The sequence below is a fragment of the Ruditapes philippinarum genome, unplaced genomic scaffold (assembly GCF_026571515.1).
Source record: "Ruditapes philippinarum isolate M1 unplaced genomic scaffold, ASM2657151v2 ctg1183_1_1_1_1, whole genome shotgun sequence".
NCBI classification, from domain to species: Eukaryota; Metazoa; Mollusca; class Bivalvia; order Venerida; family Veneridae; genus Ruditapes; species Ruditapes philippinarum.
The window spans coordinates 190,191-208,454 of NW_026862887.1; the positions used below are offsets into that span (position 1 = coordinate 190,191).

Sequence of the window (18,264 nt, forward strand, 5' to 3'; positions counted from 1 at the left end):
AAATCACGTTTTTAACATGAATACTCAATTTTAAGATTGGTTAATGGTCATTTCATAAATACATGTAATGTATGTCTATGGGAAAATTAATACAGTAGTCTGACCTAGATAAATTCTTTTATTTCCTCCAATAATGTAGAATATCCAACATATACAACATGTACAGGACATGTAATATTATATTGAAAAAATACATTTGTATAGCATAATACAAATATTATTATAATACTGCAAACATATGCAATGTCTGACTTTTTCCACAATACGAAAACTGAATACTATTGTATATTTTAGAAAAACAACGGTTATATTAATTTCGGGTATCCATGCGTACTCGTTAGGATCACACTTCATGTGATGAATGTAGTTCAGCGGAATCAGTTACCCATGGGTTGTTTATACACAGGTGAAATATGAAGGAACACATAATTGTTAAAATACATTGTATTCATAGTACAAAATGTACATATAAAGCCATGCACTTGCAAGACTCGAACACAATAAGTACTATTTTTGAATCTTTTTTTGCTTTATTACAACAACGTAGACTGTGATGCAAATTTCATTTTACAAAAATGCTCAATTCATTTATCAATTCTTTGCAAAACGTAATTTCAGCCTGTCTTCATACTTTGATACAAAATGTACAACTTTGTCGTAATCGTCTTGAGTCCCAGCCTCAATGTACCACTTTCCTCGGGGGATCTGAAAGCAAACCTTCTCCAGATCAATGTCAACAAATCTTTGCAAGAATTTTTCATTTTGGCCCAAGTCTTCAGGTTTTACTATATTGAACCGTGTATGAACGAACGCTTTGTGTCCGGGTTTTTGTTTATCGATCTGCAGAATTGTGCGGACCAAAAGCTTTGTAACGCCAAGATGGCCGCATTTTATCGCAAAGTCCAGCGGCGTCCAGCCATATTTGTTTCTTGCTATCAAAATTGGTTTGATTTCATTTGGAAAACGGCTCATTACGGCGTTCATAACGCCAGTGCGTCCGTTCGCCGCACAAATATGCAGAAAATTGTGTTCAAATTCATCAACAGACAACGGGTCAACCCTCTTTGCAAGGATCATTTGCATAATTTCGTCTCTACCCCATCCAGCGGCTACTAGGAAAGGAGATAAACCGGAAGTGTCCTTGGTATTCACGTCTGCTCCTTTTTGCAACAACAATTTTACGGTCTCTACACGGTTCCAGTCACAGGCATGATGTAATGGCGACTGGTCATTCATGTCGCGGTCATAGATGCTGGCACCACATAGCAACAAGATTGAGACAGTTTTTGCATTACCTGAAAATATAACAAATGACACTGATAATATCAAATTTAAAATCTCTGAGGCAATATGCAAATACTTGAAAAATCATAATATTTTGTCACCAAACTCATATAAAACGTCCAGTCTGACTAATGTTCAGATCTATTACTTAGATTACCACCGTATATGTTTCGCCTTCATTTTTATTCGGAAATCCCGAGAAAGCTATTTTTCGCCATGCAATCAAACTGTTCTTTGCAGATAGGCATTGGACGAAATATCAAATATATTGGTGATCATCAGATCCGAATACGTTGCGTTATTTGGGAGCTGATTTAATCAGATTGATAAAACGTCATACCGGAAGTTGGTAACTCAATGTTAGATGTTAGATATAATGTTAGCTTTATATCAGTCTTATCAAAACGAAACCACGACTAAGCTCACCTGCTTTGACAGCTTCACATAGAGCCGTTGTTCCACACCTTATGAGCTGACAGACGCATCGTGTTGCAGCAGAAGAGACACAATTTCGGATCCGTCATGTGACGTCAGTCGCGAGGCCTTCACAAGAGCAATATCCTTCTGCTCTTTGCTCCATGGGCGCTTCTGAAAGATATTAGAAAAAGCATTCTTACAATTCATTTATTTCATTATTTTGAAATGTTCATTCAAAACTAACTTATTACTTTTGTGAAATGCATCATTCAAGATGTAATAAAATTTAAACATATAACACGTTTAAAGGCACATCATACCTAAGAAACAAATAATTTTTTACTTCTTTAGAAAGGGCAAACATAAATTTTGTTATGTTAAAATACTTGTTTTAAAGAATGTTTGATGCTTGTTTCCTGAAGAAAGTAAAGAAACACGTAAAATAATCTGTCATAAAAGTAAAAAATGTAAAGTAGTATTTTGACTTCCTTACAAAATACTAATTCACTATTACTGTACTTACTGCCAAAAAGCAACAGATGAAAAATATAATTCAGGTAAGTGGACAATGAGTAACTTTTTGGATAATGTAGAAGTTGGCCAAAACTAAAAAAGTAATTAAGAAATAAAAGTAAAGGCATGTCGTGACACCTCTCCGTCAGGATATAAAACAGAGACCTGCAAAAATCGGGAATCTTACCCACAAAATGTCGGACACTATGTCAATCGACGTCAGATATTCTCGGTCGGTGAGCAGTTTATCGGGAATGTCAATCTTTGTGGCTACTAGAGCTGCGTATATAGAAAAGTTCCCTCTTTTTACAGCAACGCACAGAGATGACCTTAATTCCGACAGACACCATTCAGCTTTTACAGAACCGTCCACATGGCATCCTGTATTTAAATAAAAAAAACAAGTTTAATTTCATACGTTTCTATTCTTCAAGATTAGGGTCGTTGAAGTACTTAGAATCACTTGGCTCCTGGTCATTCTGGTTTTGAATCCCGCTCGCTAAGGGCTCAATTGTTGCACGACTACGTAACATTCGAAAAGTGGTTTTACTCGGGTTTCCGCTTGTGCTTGAAGTATAGCACAGAGTAGCACCTTTGGTAAATCTTTACAAATTACGCTAGAAACCATTATGGAGTACGGACATAAACTCAAGTATCAGTTCGCTTAAATTTTTTTATCCAAAACATGTTTATAATCTGTTAAAAAGTGACCAAGCCAGTTGTTAGTATGGCTAAATATTTGCCATTAGGGTATTTTTATGTAATCTTACCCAACTTCAGAATGGCTATTGCAAGCTCAGCGTTTGGTTTTTCTTGGTCAATGGCACCATATAGAAATCCTACATGCCGTAAATCTTCCTTAAAATATAAAGATAACCTACATCAAGTCTATAATTGCTGAATACTTCGCAAAGTTTGCATTTGATATTAATCACGCCAACTGCAAAATACTCTTATCTCGAATTTCACTCTACCGAATACTGTTTTTCACATATACCGTTTATCACGTAAAAATATCTACCCTGTAACTATAATAATTCTCATATGGGAACACGAACGTATTATACTGTGAACATTTTACCCACAAGACGCATCGAATCCTTTTCAGTGGATATATTTAATTCTATATGACGAATCTAACTGGTGGTACTAAAATTTACATTGGAAAACAAAATGGTAGACATAAATTTGAGTTTCATTAAAAAAGATGAATTAAGCTAGTTCTCACTGGCAAAATAAGAAATATTGGAAGAACATTTAATGGGCGGCTCTATAACGTTGTTATTAATGAAAAACTTTGAGTCGAGAAAAAATACTTGTTCATCTTATATTTCATTGGGTTTTCCACCTTCAATTCTCTTCTAAATCAAAATTCAATTCATTTGAAATAAAATTAATGATAAAATCAAAGTGTGACTCACGCAGTTGGGAAGTACGTTTCAAAGCATTTGATAAAAACCGATTGATTAAAAAATTTAGTTATATTACATAGCCGTAATGTTTGCTCAAGCATAATTTGAGATAAGTATAATTTGAGAAAACAAAACTTGCCTTTTCTGAATTATCTAAACGTAAAATAATCTCATGGACAGAATCTTTCTGTTTTACGTAATTAAAAAAGAATGCCCGAAACTGGGGATCCCTGAACGCTCTGTGTTGGGCGATTTTCACAACGTAACCGTAGCCCATGTAATGGTCAAACAGCTGTGCCAGCAGCATGAATCGGGGCTTCTTCATCCTCATCATAAATATTTGATCACGTGGTACGCCAATTTTCTCTGACGTCGACACATAGTCCATGATAAACTGAATGGCACAAGCTGAAACATTTTTAGGTAGGAAATTATTTAAAAATACCTATCAAATATGCGACAGAAGCTAATGACGCTGATTATCGGAAACTAACGTTGACTAAAATTAAACATAGTTTTCGAAACAAGATCTATGAGTGTAATTTTTACAGGACATAATTTTCTTGAACAAACTGATATTACGGAATTCTTTTGACGTTATCCTTATTTTTATTTGATGAAATTTGTTTTTCTCTTAACCTAAACTGCGGAATTTCATGAATGGACTTGCCAGGCGTCCATTTGTCGAACGTTCCATTATCAATTTCGATTCGGGGAAATCCAGATTTAACTATACAAGCAATAGGTCAGACTGTACGGTCCTCTGGAGTTCCTTCCCCTTACATTACATTATCTACTTTCCGTATTTTGTAGGCACGGAACCAGACTAACAGAACGGTGGTAAAATCATATCACTTCCGGTTTCAACATTTATCTTACACAACACTAATGATACAAATGTAAATACTTTCGAGGACATGCTGCGGATGTCGCTCAACAAATGTTGACATCATTATCTCAAGAACGCTCTCGTGCACGAATGTGTAGCAGCCGATATCGTCATAGTAATACACGTACGGTTTCAAAGTGTTTTCTAGTGACATTAAACATAAGGCGGGTAGATTTGCTGATATCGGTATATCACACACACCAGCCATGTCAATGACTTGTTTCTTGAAGTCTCCGTTCACGAACTCCTTTAAAAATAAACATTGAGAGTTATTCCCCTTTTATAAAATTTCGGCCATGCTAAACCATAAACAGATTAAATCTCTTTTTGTTGTGGTTAAACATTTTGTTGCCATTAAAACATTGAATTCAATTGATGTTTAAAGCGCAATTGCTATTACGAAGTTATTTACCAAACAAATAAATGGAAAAAAGTATCTTTAATGGGAGATAACAATTGAAGACATAAACAGAATGGTAGCCTCATTTTCATTATTTTTCATTATTTGTCTAAATCTTATCCAGCAATCTGATTATAGTGCAATGGAATATGTTCTACGGTATTCAAAAATATTTTCATTTTATTTATCACTTTATTAAGATTGTCTCAGAAAAATATGAGTTACCGTACCTGAAGTCTCTTGACGAAAAGAGCGCCACCTGGTTGAAACATCATTACGACAAGTGTAAGGTACCCGTACATGTCTTTGTTAAACAAGTCATCCAATGAGCGTTGTAATATTTCTATAAATAGAATAACTCTATGCGAGAAAGTCACGAGAAAAAAACAAAAAGACAAACACATTTTTCTGAATGGAATCTTTTGATGATATATCTCTCTTTATTTCTTTTTGTTAAGGAAGGCTTGAAAATTAAAAAAAAAAACTACATTGTTTGAACCTACCGTCACATTTACAAACGCCGCAGAGAATGGCGAAGACAGGCGGAAATCCACGATTTAATGACGTACGGAATAGCTTAACTGTATAAAATTATTGCAATTTTTGTGACAGTTATCAACATTTTATGTGTTGATAAAGGATCGAATTCTTAAAACAAATACATTGTATCGATAACAAATTTTATTTACATAGAGGATATTTCTTTGTTTGTGTGTAAGATGAAATTTTATTTCATCGAGTGGGCTTTAAAAACAGTATTCTCACGAGTGGCGTAGCCACGAGTGAGAATACTGTTTTTAATGTTCACGAGATGAAATAAAATTACATCTTACACAACAAACAAACAAATTTTCCTTTTATTTTATGCTTAAAAACAAGTTAAAACGAAATTTCCATAATATTAACGTCTGTTTTCCCCATTGAGAGCCCCATTTAGTAGGAATTTCTCATTAAATACAAGAAGTCTTGAGCTGAAAAATAAGTTCGGCAATCAACGTTAAATGACGGTGATATTATTCATTTTATTAAAAAAATATGAATGTTCGCTTGTTTTAATAATAAAAACAAACAATTCTTGTAGGAGAAAAAGTCCAACCATCCATCCAAATTTCTGTTACTTACTGCGAATTTATATTAGACCTGGCTTTGTTAAATGTAAGCGGCAGCCATTTTTTAAAGTTGTGTATTTCACGGGAGGAAAATAATTGTGTTTGATTCAGAGGGATATCATTTGGATTTGTTAGTCATACACCTTTTTAAAAGAAAGAAAACTTATTTGAGGATTGTAACAGACAAAAAATAAGTGTTGACAGATGTGAAAACATTCAAAAATGCAGATAGGAAAATGGAAAACTTGGAGGCTGGCTCAGGAACGCTGGGTAGTTTACTTATTCTACGAGCATACGACAGTTATTGCTCTTAGGATACTTTAATGTGCCCAGATGTCATCAAGAGCAGTTTTGCATGTGGAAGGAATGTATTTTTCAGACTGTAAAAATTGAAACAAAAAAATTTAAAGACGAAATTTGGTGATTGGAATTTGAATGAATAGAAGTAAGTTTTCTTCTTTTTATTACTTTTGACATTTAAGTTATTTATCAATTTCAGCTTTGCTTTTTCTTTAAACAGCCTGACATTGTCAGAATTGTCAGCAAAAATAAAATTGAGGTACCACATGGGGAAAATCTTTAAAAAGTAGTTTCGTCATTGAAAAGTGTGAAATTATATTTTGATAATTTTTACTGTGAAATTATCAAATATAATTTTCACGGATAAATCAGTAATCCACTGAAAAGCATAAAATAAAAGTATCTATTCTATTTATTGAAACAATAAATTTGAAGCACTTGCTCCTATTGCGAATGTTCATTCAAATTTTTTAAGGCTACGGTCATGCCTCCAGATTAACCAAACTATTTCAAGAAGATCATACTGGAGAAAAATGTATATTAAGATTTAAAGAAAGACTGATTTTTTCAGAATTTATCACCATATTTCTACTGCATGATGAACGTAATAAAGGCTATTTTTGCATATTTTGAACTCTCTTTGGTAATTGTTAGTGCCATTTGCAATGTGTTAATTATTTTACTTGTTCAATTTACAATATTTAACTTTTAAGTACATTGTAAAAATAAATCATGGAAATTAGCATAAATTTGGATAGTATGCTGCGGGGAATCGACGGAAATAGCTAATAGAGTGTTCTAGTTAGTGTCCGTCCTTGTCAATCCCAATCCATCAATTATTACCAAGTTTCTCCAACATATGACTAAAACGATTTATAACTCAAAAACCTAATATATATATACCTTTGCTGACTACTAAATTGTTTTAAACTTAAATTACCTATAGGCCGCTCAAAGAACTGTGACCCTAGATCGAGAAATGGTTCTTGACTGACAAAGAGCGCACAACTTTCTGGAAAGCCCAGTTTGGATATGGGTAGTTTAGCACTTTTGTCCACTTCTGTCCGAATCTTGTGATCTGCGACAATGTGTTTGGATAAAATTGCCCGTTTCTCCGAAAATGTAAGTTCTGAAAAAAGTTAAATATTTTACATTTTACCATATTGTAAACAGAAAGTAGCACATTGAAGAATAAAACTGTTCTCATATATACAGAAAACGGAACCTCTCTATGATATTTAATATTGAAAGGTTTTAGTAAGTTTAAAGTAGTATAGAAAATTCATAATGAATCCTTGGTTTCCTTTCATTTTTTACACTGTTCTTCTTTTGGGCCAAGAACGCTTTAAACCCACACTTACCTATTGAATTGCATTCAACAACATTTTCTTGTGCAAACAATTTGTATTTCGATAACGTCGGCCAGCAATGATCGAAAACGTGTTTTCGCATAGTTATCACCACTTTTGCGCATACACGGTCTTTTCTGTCAGAAGCGCAAATCTCGCAATTTCTCGGGGTAGTAGAGGTTCCTTTCTTGCCGCTACAACCACGGTACATCTGTAACAACAAACGTTTGACAATAATGTTATATAAATGGTTCGATATAACACGGTAATCGGCAATGTTCGGGCATTTACGTGTTGTCCTTTCGAAGCCGACAATTTCGATTATCAGGCATCAATAAGGAACCGAAATGTCTGCTTAATGAGGGGAACAAATGATATCACAACACAAGTGTAACCATGTATATTATTAAAGACCATTAATGCCACAGAAACGCATTTGTTCTATTTCTCAAAAGCTTTATATTTTTGATCTTATGTAATAGTTTTCAAAAAGTAAGTAACAATGTGCCTTTAAAGAAGTGCCGATAGATCTTGACGAAATCAAAATTTTAGTAAAATTTATCATAAATGAATCAAATTATTCTGTACACGATATGCTCGTTTTCTACTAATAGAATTTCAATTTATGTTTTCATTTTTTATGATATTGAAACGTTTTCAGAAAATTCTATTATGAAGTTGATTATGAGTCCGAGTAATCTCCCCTTTACGTGATTTTTCTGGTAGTCATCAGATATGAAGGGTCCTGCATTGAACAATGAATAAAAGATGTATACCATAATTATAATAAATTTGCATTCAAATTTCTTATATTTGGTGAAGAATAATATTCAAAAATATAATATATTAGGTCTTTTTCTATGGTGGCAATTACTATCATACCACTGCTATACAAATCAAAGCACAGAAGGCGCTGAATTTGTTAGGTCTCAGAATGTCAGAAAGGTGAAGGTTGTGAGATTATAAACCAATTTGTTTTTGTATAGTGCCACCAATGCTTTCCAGTGTTTTAACTGTAGTAAATTGGCTATAAGACTAATTGCAACACTGATAGTCAATTCAATGTTTATTTGACTTTAAAAAATAAAATTTAAAAAAAAAGTTGCCTCAACTGGGATTTGAACTCGAGACCTCTCGATTCATAAGCGAGCGTGCAAACCCTATCTTAACGGCCCGAAGAAAACCATATCATTCTAAATTAGGGTTTGTAACTCTTATTATTTCGACGCTAAACACGGATAATAAATAAATAATAAACACGGTAAATAATCATGGAGCTTACTGTAAGCATGTATATCTATAAAGAATGAAACAATATTCGACCATTCGGGAACTACTTTGCTTGAAAATTAATGCGCCTGTCATTTGACAATCTTTACGCATTGATCTCCCCTGAATTTTTCTGCGTTAGTGTACATAAAAAGGGAAGTAACCGCTTCAAAAAAGTGGACTACTTTAGGCATTTGCAATTAACAGCATTCGGCTCTGAAATTTCGCTGCCATTATTTGTTTGGTCTGACGACCCAAACAAATAAAAACAACAACGAAGGGTTCTCACCTCATCAAAATAACCTTGCCAATCACTTAATTGTTTCTCTTCAAAATGCATGCTACCCAGTAAATCATCAAACAGTACGACGCCCACTGCATGTTTGTTAATGTATTTCCATTGTTCCGGTGACGTTACAAGTAACACCTCGTCTTCTTCGTGCAATGCCGCCATTAGCGCCAGTGCCGTTGTCGTCTTCCCCTCACCAGTGTTTCCTGTTGAAAATATATTCACACTTTTAAATAAAGCAATTTACAATGAAACCTCTTCAGAATGGCCATTTGCAAGGCCAATAACAATTTTACACAACAGTATCAATTCCTGTATAGGTAAGCAATACATATACTTAATAAAGCTGTCAAGAGCAACACTTCTCAGCAATGACCAGAGTCGTTGTCTCCGACCAGAAACAATAACGAAAATAAGTGGAAATACGGAGATTACCAAAATCACCCGAAGTATTGACAGACGTGTTTTAGCTTGAATGCAAAATTAAACCATGGGCATTTTCATTCATAGGTAATTTTTATTCACAGGTTTGTGAAGGAAGCAAAAGGTAATAAAACGCTGGGGTAAATAATGTTTACCTTTAATAATTACAAATCCATTCTTTTGAAGCTTCTGCTTTGCCTGCTGATAGAATTTTGTTTTTACAAAAACTTTTGATCTGTTAAATCTTTTGAGATACCGCCGGGTCATTGCTGAAATAAATGTGATTAAATGAACGAGTGAGGTAAAAAATGGGCGGTTGTATTTACTTTGAAACTTCTCTTTACTTTCTGATTTTTCTTAACATAGAATGCACATTTTGCCCCAGAAACCAATAGGTTTTTCCTTCTTTAGAAAGGGCAAATATGAGTTACATAGTGTGTAAATAATGGTTTCAGAGCATTTTATATGCTTGTCACCAGAAGAAAGTAGATCTCAATGTGAAGTTATTTGTTATGAAGGTAGCAAAACATAAACAAAGTAGTAATTTGACTTCCATACAAATATATTAAACCACTATTATACCTCTACTAGTCTAATGCCAAAAGGCAACAGAAGCAAAAGATCATTCATGTATATGGCCAATGAGTAACTTTTCGAAACTATATAACAGGACTCCTAAAATAAGAAGATTTTGAGAAATAAAAATAAAAGCATTTAGAGGCATGATTCATATAATAAAAATGCACCGATTTGAATTTCAAATTTTAAGTAAAAGTAAAACATCGCAAAGGAAAACATTTGTGCATGCTTCGATACCAAAGTTGCTTACTTTTTTTATGTCACACGTTTTTTCATGCGAATACATGTATGTAATTAATGACATTATACAATTTACTAGAAAATACAGTCATAATTTATATACCTTTACATTCTTTAACTGTTTCCCAGTCTTGTTTATTCGGTGCTATTAAATGATAAAAAAGAACATACTGAATCAAAAAGTATATTATTTCATTTCTAATTAAAAATCCAATTTTTTTTTTAAAATGTGACCAATAATATGAACACATTTGCGGATGTTTCTAAATTCAAAATTTCACCATTTTTCATATTTGAATTTTGAATTCTGCTTAAACCGGTGCTAGGGGGCGTGGAAGGTAACTTGCATGTTCCACATTGCCGTCCATGAACAGTTCTAATTAAACCGAGCCAACATTTTCTATTTTGTCGTTTTGGACTTTTTTAGGGATTCCGTTTTTTTTTTTATTTTAATTTCATCTTTCACCGTAGATGTGTTTTTGTTAAGAACTATTCATAATTTGATAACAAAAAAACAAAAACAAAAAAACAAAAACAAACAAACAAACAAAAAAAAACAACAAAAAACAAAAAAGAAAGAAAGAAAGAAAACCAACAACAAAAAGCAATAATGTATTAATTTTAACAATGTGTATAAGATATATGCACCTCTACTGAAATAGTTATAATAATAATAATCTAAATTTCAATAATTATTATATTTATACCAATTTTATCGATGTATCGATCACGTGTTTCCTCCGCCCATTTTCTAAGTATATCAAGATTCTCGTCACGGTCTGTCACTTTCACGGTAAAAGACTGTAGTTCGCTCAGAATCCCATTCATCTCTGACAGTCTTTTTCCCGTACTTAGCCGTTCCATAACCTGAAGGTATTGAAAGTGTCATTAACTCAAAAAAAACAACTTTTGTAATGGACTCTAATTTTGTTTTTCAAATACCTATTAAAGCACGATTTCAAATTTCGCTTAGTTAGTCGCTTTAAATGCGAAACAATAATAAAATGAAATCATGACAGTCATCCAAAGTTCGTGCTGAAGTAAAAGCCAAAACAATAAATGCAATTTTCAGTTTACCGAAGAAAGTGTGTGGCGCCGTTATATGTCGCAACGACATCTAGTATAATACCCTTAAGGTCGATAAAACCGCCGGCAAACATGCTTGTAGGTGACAGACCGACACAAAATATATATATAAAAAATCTGATCTGAGATTTAATTTTAATTGAATCTCTCTAGAATAAACTTCTCAGTGTGTTAGATCCATCTCAAGCTTGTGTCGTAGCTCAAAATATCGACATCTGGGTTGTTATGAAAAACGTATACATGCACATGTGTTTTATCACAAATGGGGCTTTTTGACATGAATTGTGGTCGTCAATTTATAATACCGACTAAGATGACTTTAATTTCAACCATTAACTTTGTACATCACAGCAGATCCTTTCCTGTTTTATAAGGCTAATATTGAGTTGAAAACAGTTGTTATACATAAATTTAGATATTGTGACATTAAACGGTAGTGCTATGAGCCTATGACATTTAACGGTAAAGGATAATGATGCGACATTTAACGTCATCATTGCGACATTTAACAGCAAAATATTTTGAGACAATTATCGGCGGTTGCGACATTTAGCGGCAATGGTAAGACATTAAGCTTCGTTATGACATATAACGGCGCCACAAAGTGTATATTGAAGAATTACTTGTGAATTCCGTAAGATAAATGCCGATGTATGACTTATGGTCCATGTGTATTTCAAAGCTGTACTAATATAAGCAGTAGAACTTATTTTGTTCGTAATATGAATGTATATCGTATTTCACCATGTATTTTTTTATAACCCACATGTAATTAATTTTATCACCCAAACACATGTCAATCAAATATTGCGGAACAGACCGTGTAAAGACTACGCAAATTATTCTCATAATTCATCGAGGCGGTGGCCCTGTGCAACTACTACATTATCCGAGCAACCGGAGCCTCAATATTGTTTATCATGTTAAAAATACAATTTGTATTATCTTTGTAATGATTAAAGAAAATCTTCGGCAGTTTATATGCCTTACAAATATAACAATAGCTCTACTGTACCGATTTAAATTCTTCTACTTTCCGCTCATATTCTTCGTCATAAAGAGAAAATTCTGTAGCGTTTATCAGCCCATTTCTCATGTCACGGATTCTAGTGATGTCGGCTGCTACACTTGTATCATTCACGGCTGGTTTCCATTTCCAAATTAGGTCCGTCTGCTTCTTGAAATGACATACATAACGCAGGAACCAGAATACGAGAGCGGGATCCAGGTCTTTAAGTTCCACTTCATAACTTTCGTAATCAAAAAGAACGTGCCATCTGTAAATTATACAAAAATGTAGACTTGTAATGATAAAAAAATGATACTTTAATACTTGCAAAAGGAAAGGATTTACTAAAGAGAATTTATTTTATCTTGGAACCAAGTTAATATATCAACATATGAAAGGCCCGAAAATATGATAAACCCTCTGTGATATTTTAAATTTTACCATTTCACTGACAAATGCAAAAACAAACCAAAACAAAAACACGTCAACGAAAACATAAAACAAAAGAAAAAAATACCATAAATTCTACAAAATGAATGCAATTTACTATTCTGATATTAAGAATGCAATCCATGTGTGTAACATCTCATCAATGAACATTTATAAAAAGTGCATGCCACAAGAATTTGAACACGCGCGGACAAAGGTCATTTTTCCGCCAAATTTTAGGGTAGATAGTGTTTTCTTGCCATCACCAATTAAATAAACGATGGTGTGGAAAAAAGTGGCTCACATTCAATGTGTCAGTGAACATACAGTCACCCTTGTGCAAAATCTTAACCTATTCTGGAGAAGTTTCTGGGTGGATGCGAAACTGATAAGCCTGCGTTTATAGTGCTGTAGAAACTGTTGCAAGTCTTTCGGTGGGTACAACCGATCTATATACGCTTTCAAGACATCTCGTAACAACATCGTCCCCAATACGACTATTACCCTGCTCATCCGAATAAAGTTTGTCTCACTTTTCAGTAACTGCTGTAACGTAAATAATTTTAGAAAAAAAGTAAATGGTCAAACTTTTCTTTTTGAGATTTAATTGGACAATCTCCTTACAAATTACGGTAAGGTGTTCTAAGCCGATGCTATGGAGTGAGCAAAAGTAGCAAGTACATCATGTGATTCGTGAATAGACCTATTCAAACCGAGTTTTCACATTTTTTCTATATATTGTTTCATTAACAAATAAACATAACAAAAGATTTTATCAAGAAAACAACAATCGTGGGTTTCCTCGAATAAATCCTAAGCTACAAAGACAAACGTGTAACGTTATACCCTCACTGGGCACTTTTTGTGCTTATTTCCCGATATAACTGTTATATAAAACTTCTTTATATCCTCAGATAAACTGGAACAAACCCCAAATTACTCACGAGAAGCTCTATGAAAAAGAAAAGAAATATAATTACAGCAAATTTTGGAGGTCTTGTGTAGATTTTGGTAAGCCTTATCCTGTTGTTAAGAATGTATCGGTATTCATAGTAATGTTTGGGTGGCGAGTTCGATATGCGCTTTCTTACTGGACGTCTCTTTCTGGTTTTACGAACATCACGTGATGTTATATTCGGAAGCTTGACAATTTCTCTTTTTCCTGAAATAAAACAAAAGAGGGGTTTAGATATTTACAGAACAAGAAAACAAACAGTCAGTATAGAATCTGGTCAGACTGCACAAATATATTGGCTTGTATGGCTCCATAAGGATGGCAAAAGCAATCGAAACATCTTGGCTTTTATCAATAATATCCGAAGACTGACTGAAATGTCCGAAAAGTTGCGATTGTCACAAAAGCTAATCTTTTCGGTTCCAGCAATGCTATGAACCAATAGTTAAAATAAACAAAAGGCCATTTCCTTTTTAGGGAGGTCTTTGAATTTTTCAATGTTTCTGAAACTTTTTTATAGACTTTAATTAAATTCTTATTTTACTGGCAGGACTTTTAAAAACTTGTGCCTTAAATTCTACCATTCATGATCATAAGGTCCAAACAAACCAGTTCGGATTCATCTGTTTCTTTTGAATTCTAATTCTTTTACAATACACAATAAAGCGAGATTTCAGTAAAAAACTAACTGGTAAACCCTAACTCACTTTTTGAACGCACGGGCATGGAACGTTGAGACGATACGACTGGTTCGTCCCAGGCGGGTGTGAATCCTGGTGACGTCTTAGTAGGCTCAAACTCAACATCGTTCAATATGCCTGTTATTGACACAGGTGGCGACACTGTGTTCGGCTGAAACATAATTATGCAATGTATTGTATATTTCAATATTAATTAAGTATAATTGGTAGTATTGCCTAAAATGTGGTTTCTACAGCTATTCTGGTTAAACGCATGTAAAATGTGAGCAGGTTTCATCGTAATTATACATGTATCTCGACGTGTACTTGAACAAAAATAATATCAAATTGAATATAACGATTATCAAGTGCATGTAGTATACAGTTCTGAAATGCCCTAAAAATAGCTTTATTAAATTTCATTGAATTTATTGAAATGTTTTAGAATCTTATCATAACTTTACGCACAGTTAGCATTAACTCTATTTGAAAGACCCTGGCATTAATAAGCTAACTATGCGTAAAGTTATAGTAAGATTAAAACATATAATTATTTACGCCACTTGGACTTTTAAGGGTTAAATGTGAGTCGACTACTTTGACTATCCAGTACTGGAATCATAATAATGATACTAAGAAACATGATCGTGACCCGTCTCGAACCAACGATTCATGGGTTGAAAGGCAGGTACCTTAACAGCAATGTTAAACCTCACCTCTGGCTGACTTTGTTTTTATCTAAATCTAAACCTTTGGGTCGAATGATGTTATTTTATTGAATTTTAATATTGTCAAGTAATATACGGTTATAAATGCACCAAACAGTGATTTTAAATCCTTTAAAATTGTTGAAAGGTTTTTAAAAACTTACTATCACTGGAAGAGACAGGGTACTTATTTCCTCACGTTCTTTGCTTGTTTTCGGCGGATCGGTGTATCGAAAATTCAGTCCATTATCTTTAGAGCGAGTGTGACCAACATTCTTTGACATATCATTCGCGTCGTCCTGTTCCTGTTCAACGGCGTGCGGTTTAAGTCCTGCTTCAATTTCCTGATCACTTTCTTTATTAATTTCTATTTCAGTTCCTTCATCAACTGTTTTTTCAATTGCCGTATCAATTTCTACATCATTTACGTGACCGGTTTCTGTTTCTTTAACTATTCCAATATCAGCTTGTTGATCAATTTCGTTATCGATTTCTTGGCTAATTTCTTTACTACTGTCTTTATCAACTCCTTTATCAATATCTTTATCAACTTCTTTTGGATCAGGATCAGGTTCTGCAACTAAGTCCACTACATGCAGTTCAGTCTCGGCCATAGCTGGAAGTGTAAATTAAATACTTTGATCTTACAGATTGTACTTTATAGCTTCCAAGCTCTACAGGACGGCATGGGCTATGTTCCGACATATAAACTCTTCAATCACCGTAACTATGATATTGTACGATATCATGAATATTGACTATTACCATGCTAAAAAAGATATGTTTACATTTTTCATTTCAACTTAAAAAATAACAATTATTAACTATTGAATTTCTGGAAAAAAGGGGAAATTACTTGCCTGAAAATATTCCGCGATTCCATGAAATAATATTGAGCTTAATGTTGTGACTAAACTAAGAAAACAATAAGTTCACTAGGCGAAGTCAGTTTAAAGTTCTATCATTCTTTTAAGGATATTATTTTCTTGAGCGTGTATAATTAGTGTTGACATTTCAACTATTACTTTTGTTCTATGTGTATTGATATCAGTATGAAAGTAGTGCAAAACAATACGCTGTAATTTAATAGCTATGTTTTACAGGTTGTATCCATAATACGCCGGTTTAGTTTAACTGGTTCCCTGATTACTTACATCAGGCCATGACTTTTTAAATGTACTCTAAAATGAAAGGGAACCAGGCTGAATATTTGAATTTAAAAGTGCTACAGGTGTTTTAATTTTTAATATCATAAAGTCTAGTCAACTTGTAACAAAATATGTCAAAATATTTAAAAAAAAAAAAAAAAGGAAATCAAGCACCCAACTTGGCCAAATGCTCGTTAAAACATGAGATACATTTTGACCATGGGACCATTCATATATGCCGAGATGGTCGTCATGGCAGCCGTTTTCACACGATACAAAGTTAATACCTCGTGTCTTTAAGATCTTATTATACTGACACTTATATATAAAGAAACGTATCCCACCTTCAGTTTAACATAGGAAATTGTACAGTACTACTTACAAATAAAAGATACCAGTTAATTCTTGTCAATATATTTTTTTTCTATTACCATGGAAACAGTGATAGCAGTTTCAATGTATTATTTTCTCATATCCGGATTATTTTGATTCTAAGTAGACTATATATAACTTAAATATTAAATGTTTTGTAACCAAAGGAATTGAATTCAAGTTATAGTTGACAAACAATATGTTTCTTCAGAAACTTTCTTGTCAAGTTCGGATCGTTACTTATACTAGGCAATTGATACGCCATAAGCATTTTTATGAAAGTGCATTACGTACATGTGTGGTAAGAGAAATTGCTAGCAATCATTTTATTGATGGACTAGAAGACAAAATGTCAAATAACCACGAGATACGCATTAAAATGCCAACAACATGAGCAAAAATGTTTCCATTTACCGTATAAGAAGTATTCAAGGTCCATTTTTTCGCGAAAAGAAGTTAATAAGCTACATTCACACTAGTTCCTAGCCTGGTGTTCTACGTTCTCAACTCAGAACAACTCTTCTGAAGATGACATACAAAAAAGAGAGGGAAAATGGGAACAGGTATTAGCTTTTTATTCCAAAACAGAATTTTGCCATAATAACAAAAATGATGTCTACACACTTATTCCTGTAAAATGCGTGGCCAGTTGGAAGCTACAATAACTATATTCTGCTAGCACCAAAATAAATGTTACTTATCCCATGATACAGTTCTACTGAAAAACAAGAATGCCTGTATATCCACAGTCCTTATTACAAATCGTGTTGGAATTTAAGTTGGTATTTACCAACCTTACTCACAGTTTTATTTCCCTTCTTAAAGTTTGGGCCTTATTTTTCCTAATATATTTCTTAATCATTATGTTCGTTTTAGGTATTCGTTCTTTAACTCTATGTTCCTATACTTCTGTAAATTACTCTTACTATTTCCTTGGCATCTATCGTTGGTTATGTTTTCTGTTTACTATTGTGCTCTTTTTTCCCGACACCACAGGTGTTGATTGGTCACTACCCCAACCCTCCTCCTATCCATTCTACAACCCTTCTACCTCTCCAAAACAATTCCCCGCAAAAAATATAAATGATACATTGTAACATATATATTTGTATCATTTCTTATTTTGCGGGAAATGACGAAAATTGAACTAAAAGCATATGCATGTATCAAATATTAAAACATATTCTTAATGAAAAATACTTCAGTTTAAATTGTTTTTGAGAGGTAGGCCTAAGAGGGTTGTAGGGTGGGTAAAAGGATGGGGTGGCAGTAGTGCCAAACACCTGTGTCCGCAACTATGCAAAGATTAATCCAGGCAAGTTCTGGCTTTAAATGTAATTTAAACCAGTTACGCTATACATACCCTGGTTTAAATTTGCATAAATAACCAATCGGGCCTGTTCTT

At 33.5% G+C, this 18,264-nt stretch overlaps 2 protein-coding genes across 2 annotated transcripts; both read right to left on the bottom strand.

Annotated features, from left to right (window-relative positions):
- Nucleotides 1–591: 591 nt before the first annotated feature.
- On the bottom strand, nt 592–1,236 carry LOC132720514 (serine/threonine-protein phosphatase 6 regulatory ankyrin repeat subunit C-like). The gene has a single exon (XM_060704668.1). It carries the CDS (start codon nt 1,234–1,236, stop codon nt 592–594), a length of 645 nt encoding a protein of 214 aa, XP_060560651.1.
- On the bottom strand, nt 1,157–15,953 carry LOC132720516 (uncharacterized). The gene is made up of 18 exons (XM_060704669.1): nt 15,504–15,953; nt 14,660–14,804; nt 13,978–14,159; nt 13,350–13,543; nt 12,575–12,836; nt 11,181–11,340; nt 10,577–10,618; nt 9,810–9,923; nt 9,232–9,437; nt 7,686–7,884; nt 7,265–7,453; nt 5,146–5,258; nt 4,534–4,762; nt 3,766–4,034; nt 2,985–3,072; nt 2,402–2,595; nt 1,711–1,872; nt 1,157–1,295 (listed from the first exon to the last, which is right to left on the bottom strand). Exons 1-17 carry the CDS (start codon nt 15,951–15,953, stop codon nt 1,750–1,752), a joined length of 3,159 nt encoding a protein of 1,052 aa, XP_060560652.1. The 3' UTR covers nt 1,157–1,295; nt 1,711–1,749.
- Nucleotides 15,954–18,264: the final 2,311 nt, after the last annotated feature.